The sequence below is a fragment of the Mus pahari genome, chromosome 8 (assembly GCF_900095145.1).
Source record: "Mus pahari chromosome 8, PAHARI_EIJ_v1.1, whole genome shotgun sequence".
NCBI lineage: Eukaryota > Metazoa > Chordata > Mammalia > Rodentia > Muridae > Mus > Mus pahari.
In genome coordinates, this window is record NC_034597.1 from 24,131,100 (window position 1) to 24,144,620 (window position 13,521).

The 13,521-nt window shown below is 45.4% G+C and overlaps 1 protein-coding gene across 1 annotated transcript in view; it reads left to right on the forward strand.

Moving 5' to 3' along the window:
- Positions 1-13,521, forward strand: part of Vstm4 (V-set and transmembrane domain containing 4) — an 87,657-nt gene that overhangs the window by 3,928 nt on the left and 70,208 nt on the right. Inside the window, exon 2 of the mRNA XM_021203560.1 lies at positions 2,822-3,220. Within this exon, the coding sequence (XP_021059219.1) occupies positions 2,822-3,220 (399 nt within the window). The remainder of the gene's footprint in view (positions 1-2,821; positions 3,221-13,521) is intronic.

The window sequence follows — 13,521 nt, forward strand, 5'->3', positions numbered from 1 at the left end:
GGGTGAAATCTGAGGTCCAAGGGACTGGGGACTCTGGTTGTCCTTAGGCCTCTCTCTGCTTGGCTGGTGTGGTATCTTCTTCCAGTGTGTACAGTCTTCATCGGCATCGGCATGAGTCTGTGTTCTAATCTCTTCTTAGTCACATCAGTCACATTGCTTTGTATTGTCACTGGTTCCACCTTAAAGATCGCATTTAACTTAGTCTTTACCTCCCAGTACACTCACATTTGGAATACTAGGGGTTAGAACTCGGAAGAATGAATAGCCTAAGGTGCACAAATCAGCCATCGGTGAATGAATGCCCTTGCACCCCTGTAGAAGACACTGATGTTTGGAGCATCTGTAAGAAAATGGACAGAAGGCAGAAGGGGACACTGCTGGAGAGAGAAGGATGCCCTGGACCCCACCTCCCACCCCCTTAGTCCCTTTGCTTTCTGAAGCTTGAGATAGGGCGTTGAGCCTGAGCCACAGGAGGACAGGACGGGGAGGGTACTAGTTTACCTCCAGGATGGAATCTGGCCTCCCATGGGGGCTGGGACACTTGGCACATTCTCTAGGTTTCAGTCACTATAAATAATCCGCTCTTCATGTGGAGTTACGGGGAGGGGCCTGGGGTGCAGGGTTTGGTTTGCTATCATCCCACCCATGTTGTTTCCATTTCCTCTCTTCCCAGCCCCTCTGGCTCCAGTGGGAGCCTTTGGGGGTGGGTCCGGCTGGCCCTGGATTCTGTAAGCCAGCTGCTGTGTTTTGGTGCTCTCTCCTCCGTCCAGTTCTCAGTGGCTAATGGAATGGAGGTCAGCCAGGGGTCCCAGCTGCCCTCCTTATCCACCAGGGAACTCCCACATGAGGCTATCTGCCCTCAGATGAGCCTCAGCCATCGGGAGGAAGTGCTGTCCATACCGGCCAGGTGCCAGCCAGGTGGGCGAGATGCACGGAAGATGTGGGCCACTTCGGCTTCATTGTGGTTGACTTCCCACAGCAGAGGCACTGCTCCTGGGGGCCGCAGAGACCATCCCAGGGGACATCCCAGATAGCCTGAGAGCTTTGACTTAACTGAATCAGTGCAGAGAAACACTCAAGGTCCCCAGGCAGGACTTCTCAGGGGCCCGTTGGCTGGAAAGAGGATTGGGGACTTCACACAGAGCAAAGTATCCAGTAGCCTCTCGTCTTGAGTCTGCCCCATCTGCTATTACATCAACCAAAGCCTGGCATGGTGCTGAGTACTGAGGAATGCTCCCTAATACGTATTGTCCTGACCCCCTTGTGGATATTACCTCACACAACAAAGGGACTGATGGATGCAACTGAGTTAACGTTTTCCATTCTTCTGGAGGGTCCTGAGTTTAGTGCCCAGCTTCTAAGAAGACCAAAGGATAGAAGACCGATCCTTAAAACACAATTTTTTCAAATGACAAACTATTGAAAATAGCCAAGAACATGACTGCCGGGGTTTGAATGAGGCTTGTCCCCTCAGAAACTGAGGTTGGGATTTGATCTCCATTATGAGCTACTGAGAAATGAGGCTTTAAAGAAGTGGTTAGGACTCTGTCCTCATACATAGGTGAACCTGTTCATTCAGTCAGTGACTGTCATTATGAGGAAGGGTGTTTTGTGAAAGCATTTGGCTAGGTCTCTAAAGCACCCCTGTCTTCACACGTGATGTCTAGCCTGGGACACCTGCAGAAAGCCCTGGGTTAGAATGGTTCTGAGGACACCCGCATCTGACATGGCCCTCCCCAGGAGCTTCAGGGTGGCCTGGCAGTGCTATATCAGCCATGGTGCGCCATGGAATCTGTTCATGGGAAAGGAACCAGTGTTCGGCTTCTCTGGGTCCAGCTGGTCTGGTGTCTCCATTGAAGCTCAGGAGTTGAACTGTAGCTAGGTGTGGGCTCCTCTGGGTTAGTTTACAATAAGAAATCAAAGGGCAGCTTTAGCGGAAAGGACTGGAATTCTGAAGCATCTTTTGAGGTATTGGGAGAGCCCCATATCCATCCTGGTGCTAGACGCTCCTTCCTTTCTTCATTTTTGCTTCATTTTGTATGCTTCAGTGCAGACCATAGTTCCTGAGTCCAAAGAAGCCATTGGAAGTTCCTTGTCACTCCAGTTCACTAGCACTAGGGTCCCCCTCTGCTTGGCCATTACTGCCTAGAGCTGGACTCATCACCACTAAGAAAGTGAGCAGGAAGGGAGATAGACAGATTTCGTCTCCTGGTTGACAAGCCACTGCAGATGCATCTCGCACCTGCCTCTGACCCACAGCCCTGTCAACATGGATAAAAACACAACTTGGGGAGGTTCATGGAGAAGATGGGGGTGTGACCTGAGTTTTCAAGCTATTCTCCAAGTCTTGATTCATATGTATAATCTGAATTTCTGTGGCACATTAAAACATTTTTGAGACTGTGTCTGTTCAGATGACCAGCGTTTGGCATGTCATGTGAATGAGACCATCGCATATGGGAATGTGGGAGCCATGAGGCCCATAGAAGGGATTCTTAGTGGCTTCTTTGGACTCAGGATCTATGGTCTGAGCTGGAGCACACAAACAAGCTAAAGTAAAATAAGATGGAGGAAGGAACCTCTGAAACCAGGAGGGATATGGGGCTCCCCCAGTACCCCAAAAGATGCTTCAGAATTCCAGGCCTTTCCTGGTCATGGTGAGGCTAGGAAGTATAGAGAGTGCCAAGACCACTGCCTCTCTGGCCCTTCAGAGCATCCAGATGCCAAGAGCGTGTGGCTTGTCCCTGTCCTCTGGCAATGGCCTGACTGCACGAACCCAGGCTGCGGCCTTCATTCACCTTTCCGCCCTCTTCCATTTCAGAAGTCTGTGGTGCTCTCAATGTCACAGTGTCCCCAGGACCTGTGGTGGACTACTTGGAAGGGGAAAATGCCACTCTCCTCTGCCACGTCTCCCAGAAGAGACGGAAGGACAGTTTGTTGGCCGTGCGCTGGTTCTTCGCCCCTGAAGGCTCCCAGGAGGCCTTGATGGTGAAGATGACGAAGCTCCGGATAATTCAGTACTATGGGAACTTCAGCCGGACCGCCAACCAGCAGAGGCTACGCCTGCTCGAGGAGCGTCGAGGGGTGCTGTACAGGCTGTCTGTCCTGACACTCCGGCCCACGGATCAAGGGCAGTATGTCTGCAAAGTGCAAGAAATCAGCAAACACCGGAACAAGTGGACAGCCTGGTCCAATGGCTCCTCAGCAACGGAAATGAGAGGTGAGAATGCTGTTGTCGTCTTTGAGGAGGTGCAGTGTTTGGGAGATGGCGGTCCTGGCTTTAGTCAGTATGTAAATGCTGGTTGCTTCGTTGGTTCTGCTAGTACAGTTAGTACAAGTCTGGTGGCCTCTGTGGGCCACGCCTGTGAGCTAAGTTATGCGGATGAGGATAGCTCTTGGACACTGTGGCTGATGTGGAAGGTAGGGACAGCAGAGTGACTACCTCCGTATTAGTCATGGCCTGCCTGAAATATTGAACTTTGTATCCTGTCAGATAAAGCTGGCCCCTACTTACCTTGGCCAGAGGCCTGAGCTGCACTTACTGTGGACTTGGACTGGGACTTTGTGGTTACAGAGAGAATGAAGAAGGTGGGAAGAGGGGACTGTGGGACATAAGTCACCATGTCGGAGTAGTATACAAGTTACAGAGAGCAACGGTCTCTATTACTTTTCTTGGTGCTGTGACTGAGTACCCGACGAAAATCATCTAAGGGAGGACAGATTGATTACGGTTTATTGTTTTGGTGTTCAGGATGCAGTTGTTTGGCCAGATTATCATGGAAGAGGGAGGGATATGGTGGTAGAGGGCAGCTGCTCACATCACAGCCAATACACAGCCAAGGCCACTGTAGGAAGAGGCCAGGGAAAGTATACCACGAGGGACCCATTCCCAGGTACCCACTTTCCCCAGTGAGGTTCTACCACTTGGTGTCACCGCTCGGTGTCTACTAGCTCCTCAGTTGACACCAGCAGCTCGAGACAAAGCTTTCACCACTTGGGGGATATTTCAGACTCAAAGGGCAATGACACTGAAAAGCAGCTGGGGTATTTGGCCCATGCGGAAGTGTCCAGTGTATAAGACACTTCCGGGAGGATCCTTCCTTCTCACAGAGGCTAGAAGATGACGTGTCTTCAGTTATGACCAGAAATAGAGTGATCTTTGGACACCTTGAATTTCCTCAGGTGAGCTCTGAATGGCAAGTGCATCATCGCAGGCACATGGCCGTGACCTGTTAGTTACTCTGTCTGTTCAACTGTTCCTAGGCCGAGGTTGAGCCTCACTGAGAAAGTCCCCAAGGAACTAGATTAGACTTTGGCTAGGAGGCAGGACTTTGACCATTCCCAGTCTGTTGTTCAGAGCCATGTCTCTGTGACCGCTTTAGCTGGGGGTGCCTGATACCCCAAACCAAGTGAGTGGTGGGAGATCGGATATAAACTTCCAGCCCTCTAAATGGGGCTGCTTGGAGTTCCTGATCTGCTGCCAGGCTTGGGTCTCGGCTAACTGTGAAGTTTGTGAGGAAGGTAAAGCCAGCAGGGTAGCCCTCGCTTCCTGCAGGCAGATAGGAGGTGAGTTATGTCTTGAAGAGCATCAAACTTGGGTTTGATTCCACACACGGTTAAGAGGGTCACAGAGTATATATAATATGAAAGAGATACTAATTTTATCATACACAATATGTAACAGTAAAGTCTTCAAGCTATATTGATTTGGTAAGCTGTTTAAAAGGTGACTCTTTTCCATTGTGAAAGGGACTGCGTTAAAGGGAGGTAATCTACGTGGGGGGTCTTTGAAGCAGTCACTTGTCCTTGGAATTGGTGTTATGGTTTATAGTATGATGTGTTTGCAAAAATGCTGTGCACTTCCCCCTTTAAGCAAATTAATTCAAGAAAACAAATGACTGCTAGTATAAATATGGATTTTGGCATAGGAAACCAAACAAACAAATACAGTGGCTGAGGAGACCAACAACACAGACGATCACTTGGTCCTGCAACATACAATGCTTTCTTTAAGAGTGTATGCATCTTAGTGTCTTCCTCATAGGATATGAAGACCCCTAGGTACATGGAGGAGTGGTAGAGCCAGGTCCTATTGAGATCTCTTTCTAGTTTCTTGAGAAACCTCCATACTGATTTCCAAAGTGCCTGTGTATATGTGCAAACATATGTCTATGTGCCCAGTATATGCTGAGGTCATGCACTGAATCTCTTGGCAGTGGCAAATGCTATCAATTAGCATATGTGAAAAGGTCTACTGCAATTATTAGTTTCATGTGGATATAGTTTAACTGAGTGAAGCTGTTCCTTCCAGGACATTTATTTGAGAACTTGCTTCAAATATCCAAGGTCACTTGCAAGGCTTTACTAGAAATAAGGGTCTTTCTCCTTCATCTCCACATTCCCTTCCTTCTCCTTCCATCTCTGCTCCTCCCACTTCCCTGCAACTCCCTTCCCTTTGTTCATCGTTTTTTTATATTTCTTTTCTTTTTCCTTTTTTACAGCTGAGTAATATTCCATTGTGTGTAGGTACCATGTTTCCATTGTCCATTTATCAGCAGATGGACATCTAAGTTGATTCTATTTCCTACCTACTGTGAATAGGGCAGCAATGGACATGGCTGAGCAAGGATAGTGTCTTTCTAGTAGGATATGAAGACCTCTAGGTACATGGAGGAGTTGTAGAGCCAGGTTCTATTGAGGTCTCTTTCTAGTTTCTTGAGAAACCTCCATACTGATTTCCAAAGTGGCTACACCTCTGTACACTTCCACCAACACCATATAAGCATCCCCCTCTCCTGTATCCGCGTGGGTACTTGTTGTCATTTGGGGTCCTGGCAGCTATTCTGATTGGGGCATAATGGAGGCTTTAATGTGGTTTTAATCTGTACTTTTTGATGCCTAAGGATCTTGAGGTCTCAAGGGTGCTTACGAGCCATTTGTGTTCTTCTTCTGAGAACTTTCTGTTCAGTTCCACAGTCCATTCTTTTTCTAGTTGTGTTATTTCCTTGGAGTCCAGTTCTTTGAGTTCTTTGTGTAGTCGAGACACGAATCCTCTGTGTAGCTGTGAAGAGTTTCTTCTATTGTGCAGGCTGTCTCTTTGAGTAGTTGACTCTATCTTTTGCTGGCAGAGGCCCTTAGTTTCCTGGGCTCCCGTTTGTCCATTGTTGGTCTTAGTTCCTGCACAGAATCCTCGAGTTCACAAGGTCCTTACCTATGCATATTCCTTGCATTTTCTCTAATAAGTTTGGGGTGTCAGCTTTTATAATGAAGTCCTTTATCCATTTGGAGGGAAGTTTTGCACAGGGTGAGCAGTAAGGATGCAGGGTTTTTTTTTTTTCCTTCTTTGTCTGTTGTAGTCCCGGTTTCTCAGTACTATTTGCTGAAGGTTCTGTCTTTTTCCCAGTGTGTTTTTCTTTAGTGTCTTTGTCAAGATCAGGTAGCTGTAGTCCCGTGGAGTATATTTGCCTCTATTCTACTCCATTGATCTGTGTGTCTGTTTTGTGCCAGCACCGTGATATTTTTATTGCAAATGCTCTGCTGTGTGACTGGAAGTTAGACACAGCGACACTGCTTTTGTTGAGCATTGCTTTGGTTTGGTTGTTGGTGTTTCCACACATGATTTGTGAGTGTCTTATGTCTGTGAAGACAGGATCTGGTATTTTGATAGGAATTACATGGACTCTAATCTGTAGATTGCTTTTGGTTCTGTCTTAGTTACTGTTCTGTTGCTATGAAGAGTCACCATGAACAAGGCAACCCTTAGAAAAGAAAGCATTTAACTGGGGGCTTGCTTACAGTTTCAGAGGGTTGGCCCATGATCATCAGGGCATGAGTAGACAGATGCGGTGTCAGAGCAGTAGCTGAGGATTGATCATTCTGATCTACAGGCAGTAGGGTGTGTGTGTGTGTGTGTGTGTGTGTGTGAGAGAGAGAGAGAGAGAGAGAGAGAGAGAGAGAGAGAGAGAGAGAGAGAGACTGAGCCTAGAATTCATGGGCTTCTGAAACCTCAAAGCCTACCCCCCAGTGACATGTCTCCTCCAAAGGACCACACCTACTGCAACAAGACCACAGTTCTTAATCTTCCCTAACGTATTCCTCCAACTGGTAACTAAGTATTCAAATAAACGAGCCTGTGGGGACCATTCTCGTCCAAAGCACCACAAGTAAGGTGACCATTTAAACCATATTCATTCTGCTGACCCATGACCTGGGAGAACTTTTCATTTTCTAGTGACTTCCTTGATTTCTTTCTTCAGTGTATTAAAGTTCTCATTGTAGAGGCCCTTTGTTTCCTTATATTTATTTCCAGGTATTTAAAAGTTTTTATGATTGTTGTGAATGGAATTGTCTCTCTGATTTCTTTTTAGTATGATATATATACATATATGTATATGTATATATATGTATATATTACACATATATCATATATATATATGTCTCTCTTTGTGTGTATGTGTGTGTGCGTGTGTGTATACATGAAGGCTACTGATTTTTCTGTATTAATTCTGTATCCTGTCACTTTGCTGAAAGTATTTATCAGCCTATTTTTGTTGGAATCTTTAAGGTATCTTATGTTTAGAATCTTGTCATGCGCAGATAGAATACTTTGACTTCCTTTTCCTATTTGTCTACCCTTTGCTTCTTTTCTTGTCTTATTGCTCTGGCTAAGACTTCAAGCACCAGGCTTATCCACACAGCTAATCCAATTGTGTGGTGTTTTGTAGTCTTATTTGTCATCCCTTTCCAGTGTGGAATTCCTTTTTCAGAAGTTGTCTTTACTCTGGTGCAGTTTGCATGTGATTAATTACACAGGGTACCTTTTGGTATCTACTCTTAGAAAGAATTTCCTACCACATGCTTATACAAGTGTTTGTGGGGCGTTGTGAAGGGACGGGAGGTGAGGGGGATTAGAGTGCATGGTGTGAAATTCACAAAGAATCAGTAAAAAAAAATTAAAAAGCATTTGCAATTTTCTGTCACAGTTTTAATGTTAAAAACATTATTCTTTATCCCTTTAAAGTCTGTTTTTATATAAAGATAATTTACTTTTGTTTCCAACTTTCTTCATAGAGGACAAGTCCCCTATTATCAGTGTTGTAGATTTTCTCATGTACTCTATTATGCTTAGAAATATTCTTCTTTAAGATAATTTTGAGAAACAGCTTACATAGTTTTGCAGAAATTGTGTTAGATTTTGATTGGTGTATTGACATTTAAAATTATCATTGTGCTGATATATATGTATATATATGTATATATATATATATATATATATATATATATATATATATATATGTGTGTGTGTGTGTGTGTGTGTGTGTGTGTATGTGTGTGNTATATATATATATATATATATATGTGTGTGTGTGTGTGTGTGTGTGTGTGTGTATGTGTGTGTGTGTTGTTTTATGTTGTTAATGGCAAAATGCCTGAGGTTGGAGTTTCAGTGAGGAGAATGAGTTTATATAGCCCTCAGCTTTAGTGTCTAAGGGTTGAAGGTTGGGTGGCTGACTCCATTTGGCTCTGATTGGAGACATCTTGGCCAAGGCACAACATGACAGTAGGCATCATAGAAGGAGCATGCGCAAAAGGAGTGGTTACATGGCGAGACAGGAAGCCAGAGGGAATTAAAGTTCGCTCTGCAACAGTCAGCTTTTAAGGAACTGACTGGGGCCTGAAGAAAACAAACATTAATCCCTTCTGACAGCAGTACCCCAAATACCTACCAGACTGGCTCCCCTTCCCCAAGGTTCCAGCACCTCTGAAAGTCGCTCTGAAAGTCTCTAGCACATGGGTTCTTGGAGGAAAAACTCATAACCATGGTAACAATTTGCACGTCTTCACTGCTTTAACTGTTCATATCCAGGAGCCCTGAGTTCCTTCATCTGGTCCAGTTTTTAAAAATATGAATATATGTGTGTGCGTGTGTGTGTATACACACATATAACTTTTTAATTTTATTTCTTAATATTTTATTGTTGTAACTAAAACCAAGCTCTCCCTTCTATCCATGTGCACACAGACACAGTTTGAAAGTTGTTATTGACGATAAGTATGGAGTTTGACTTCTGTTGAGTTGTTTTTGGAATGCTTGGGTCCTGTGTATTTCATCTGTGGTCTCTTCAGTTGCTTATCAATGTGCCTGTGACTTCAGATGTTGTGATTTTCTTAACCATGTCCCAGCGGCCAGTGCTTTTAAAGCACTTTGTATGATTCAACCATGAATTTAGCTTCACTGACTTTCCATCCCGATCACATTTGCTCTCTAGCTCCGGTTAGAGGCTTAGTAAAAAGCCAGATTTGAGATATCAATGGTGCCTACTAATCAACTCAGCAGCAAGGTCACTGGGGTTGTTCTAGAGAACATTTCCCTTAACTGGACATCCTTGCTATATGTCTGTCAGAGAGAGAGAGAGAGAGAGAGAGAGAGAGAGAGAGAGAGAGAGAGAGAGAGAGAGGACCCACCGGCTTGTAGTGACATTCACATGCCTCTAACCATCTGGCATTCTTCATCTTTTCTAGGATTTTCCATCTCCCTTAGCTGTAATTACTTCTGGGCCTGTCAGAGGTCATCCCACAGAAAGGCCAGAGCTTTTTCCCTTGGAAGGGGAGGGAGGGGAATGGGAATCATATGGCTGCAAAGCATCATTGCTGGAAAGCTCACACACCAGGCTGTTGCATAGACAGATGACAGCTGTGGATATCATGGGGTAGCACAACCAAAGTCCATGACCGTGGTGCAGTGTACTCAGGGTGGGTCCCAAGTGTTCGTGTGTGTCACGGTGGAGCCAAGGCTGATATCATGGCGCCATTCATACCACCATGCTTTGATTTGCTCCCTTGAGAGGTAGAGCATGGGAAAGAGCTGCTGTACGGGAACAGACCATGCATAACCTCCACTCTGTCACACCCAAGTGACATCCTGTGGGTGGAGGACCCATGTGTCTGCCATAACCATTATGAATGCCATGCACAGTAAAAAGAGAAGCAACAACAGTGAAAAGCCCACGATCCAAGCAAAGAGCCAGCCCATCCCGACATCTGCAGCACCCCTTGCCTAATTGCGTATGTACCATGATCTTTCTTCCTAAGGCTGGCCATGCCTTATGCACATGAGATAAATAGGGGTTTCAGGGAGCAAAGCTTATGCTAATAAGCTAACTCTTCAGGCTGCCGTTTTACATTTTCGGTGGAAAATTATGAAGCTATGACAGAGATTAGAGATTTTGACATGGGAAGATATAGATATGGACTGTCAGCAAATCATGTGTTGGGTTTTGACAAGCACTCCTGGCTGCACTGAAGGTGACTGGTGTGCTGTGACACAAATCCACAGGCAGAAATTAAGAGCGAGCGCTTGAGCCTCTAGAGGGCTACAAGGCCGGGCTCAGCTCATTGTGGAAAATCTGTCATTGCAGAAGAACTTGTCAGTGTAGACTTCCTCATATGAAGGTAAAAATAAAAAAGTGAAATGTAAGGTCCTCTATGCCATGTGCCCCCTGCTGGGCAAGAATCCTTGTGTAGCAAGGACAGTCACTAAGGAGTCCTCTGCAATTTGTGGTGTCCCAGTGCTGCTAAGGCTTGCCGTGCAATGATCAGGATCAAGGCTAGGTTTGACAGCCCTGAGTTGTTTTATCAGTGACATTGAAAAGGGTGCCCATGATGCTCTAACAAAGTTTCAGAAACTACAAAATTGAGAAATGTTTTTAACATTGGCAAGGAGTGCAGCATAATAAAAATGTTTCCAGAGAGGTAAAGAAACACAGGCAGGAAATAACAAAATGAGATTCAATTTGAAGGCAGGCAGAGTAATACACTGGGGCCGCATAAATCTTAAGCACAGTAGGATCATCACCAGCAGGCCAGGAGGCTGTCCCTGTGAAGGGATAATGGGAAGTGATCAGATGATCTCGTGCAGTGTGACACCATAGTGTATGAGCTGTTGTCATTCCTGTGCATGGACAGGTCACCCTGACATCCTTAGGAATGCGGATGAGTGTGCCACACACTGTATAGGTAAACACATAACTCTGAGAACACATTTCCAGAAATACAGATACAACCCCCCCCCTAAAGAAAGACAAATGTAAAGAAATGAACTACAGTCCCAGGGAGAGAATCTGTTCTTTCAGTCCAAGAAGCTACAGTTGGCTCAGTGAAGAAGTTGCACTGGAAAAAAAATACCTTCTGGCTCTAAGTGGATTCTGTGTGTGTATCTTATTTCTTTTTTGCTGTTGTTGCTGTAACAAAATGCCTGAGAATGGGTAACTCACAATTAGTTCACAATTCCAGAGGCCAAGGAGTTAAGGACATGTTGATGGCACTGTCGAGACTGAGAGCTTCCCGCTCATCAGTGTGGCTCTGGGCAGAGCAAGGGACAGAGGGCTCCCTTTCAGAAGAGAGCCATCCCTGTGTAACCCAAATTACTGTTCATGTCCTTAAGGCATGCATGGATTTTGGAGGACCCTGTGGGATCACCTTTCAAAAGTCCCACCTCTCAACATTTCTGTTTTGATGTCTAAGTTGCAGTGCAAGAACTGTTGTGAGACAGTATAAGATCACAGCAGCCACAACAAAGTTGTCTACTAAGCCACTGAAATGATGGGAGCCTGGGGACACATGGGTAAATCCGTCTGCAGGAGGGACAACCCGGTGTGAGTGCAGTGGTAAAGACACCATGAGGATGCGCGAAAGGGAGGAGAGAGCAGTGCTGGAGTTGACACTGGGTGGCTCATGAAGGGGTGTGGCTACCTAGGTGCTCACAGACTGAGTCATGAAGGGGGCTGTGCCGAACACTAAAGAGTTTCCAATGAGCGTTCCAGTCCAGTGTTACAACTTCGCCTGATAAGAAGCGTTCCTGGAGCCATTGTTAGGGTGTGGATTCCCAAGCATGTGACTGGGGTCTGGTATGTGAGTCGGAGATGGATTTGACCACTCAGTCAGGGCTTTCAGCTTTGGAAAACTGTAACACATCCCATAGCTTCAGTTGGATCTGCCTGTTGGCTCACTGAAACACAGGTTTGAGAACTAGATGAGAACGCAATCCTAATGTATGGCTTTTGTAGTTCAAAGGGTTGAAAGGTTGGGGCCTTAAATGTGGCAAAAGGACAAGAGCAATATGAAGTTGTCAAGTGAAAAGCTTTGACTAATGGACTGAGTGTCGTTATGAGAGAGATCTTTGGAATAAACTCACTGTGGAGTGGAGCTGGACAAGAAGTTCCTTGCGGGGGGTATAAACATATGTGTTCTGACTACTGTGAGCTGATCTCTGAGTTGGACAGATGAAGGCTTGTGGGTGGATGAAATGTCCAAGGATGGGGCTGTGGGAAACCCCACTATTGGGCTAATGGAATGAAATATTTTGGTTGGGTGTTCACTGCATGGTTCCTCTGGGCTGGAGGAGTGACACTTCCAGGTCACAATCTATCACTGGGTGAAGTTAGAGAAGGAACACAAGCAGGAACTTGAAGCAGAACCAGTAGGTGAATGCTGTTTACTGGCTCATGCTCAACTAACTGTCTTAATAAGATCAGGCCTGCCTGCCCAAGGATGGTGCTGCCCACAGTAGACCAGCCCCCCCCCCCCCATCAATCATCAGTGATGATATAGTCACAGGCAAAGCCATGGGTAAATTGGATCTGGGCAATTTCTCCACTGAGGCTCCCTCTTCCCAGGTGCCTTTTAGGTTGTGTCAAGTTGACAAAAACCTAACAGTTCAGGGCTATCCATGATGCTCTGAGTTGGACTAAATTCTTATCCGGCAAGCATGATAACCCAGTAGATTTCCCAAATGCCATTGGCTTTTGGTACCCATAGGCATAAAATGAAACAAGGTAAGAAACAGACAAACCAAAATAAAGTTGCTAAGGGTTTCACTTAGATAGTTGCGAGTTATTGGGTAACCAACACAAGTATCTTTGTTCTAAAAACTGAGAACACTGCATATCTTTTGAGAGAGACAAAGCATGCTTGTTCTCTTGATAGTATAATTCCAAGATCACCTTTGAAATGAGGTAGAGATTCCATATTCTTTTTTTTTTCTTTTTATTCATTCTTATCTTATATGTTACATCCCAACTGCAATCCGCCCCTCCAAGTCTGTCCCTGGCATTTTCCCTTTACATGAGATGAGATCTAATCCCCTTCACCCCTCCCCTTAGGAAGGAGCAGAACTTCTAGGGACATCAACCAAATATGGCATAACAAACTATAATAGGACCAGGCACATATTCTCACATCAAGGCTGCATGAGACAACCCAGAAGGAGGAAAAAGTTCCTAAAGGCAGGCAAGAGTCAGAGACAGCCCCCACTCCCACAGTTAAGAGTCCCAGAAAAACACTGAGCTACACAATCATAACATATATGCAGAGGGCCATTCCATATTCTAAGGCAGTGATTTTCTATCTGTTGATTTCAATCTCTTTGTTGGTCAAACAACCCTTTCACATGAGTCTCCTAAGACCATTCAAACACACACACACACACACACACACACACACACACACACACACACACACACA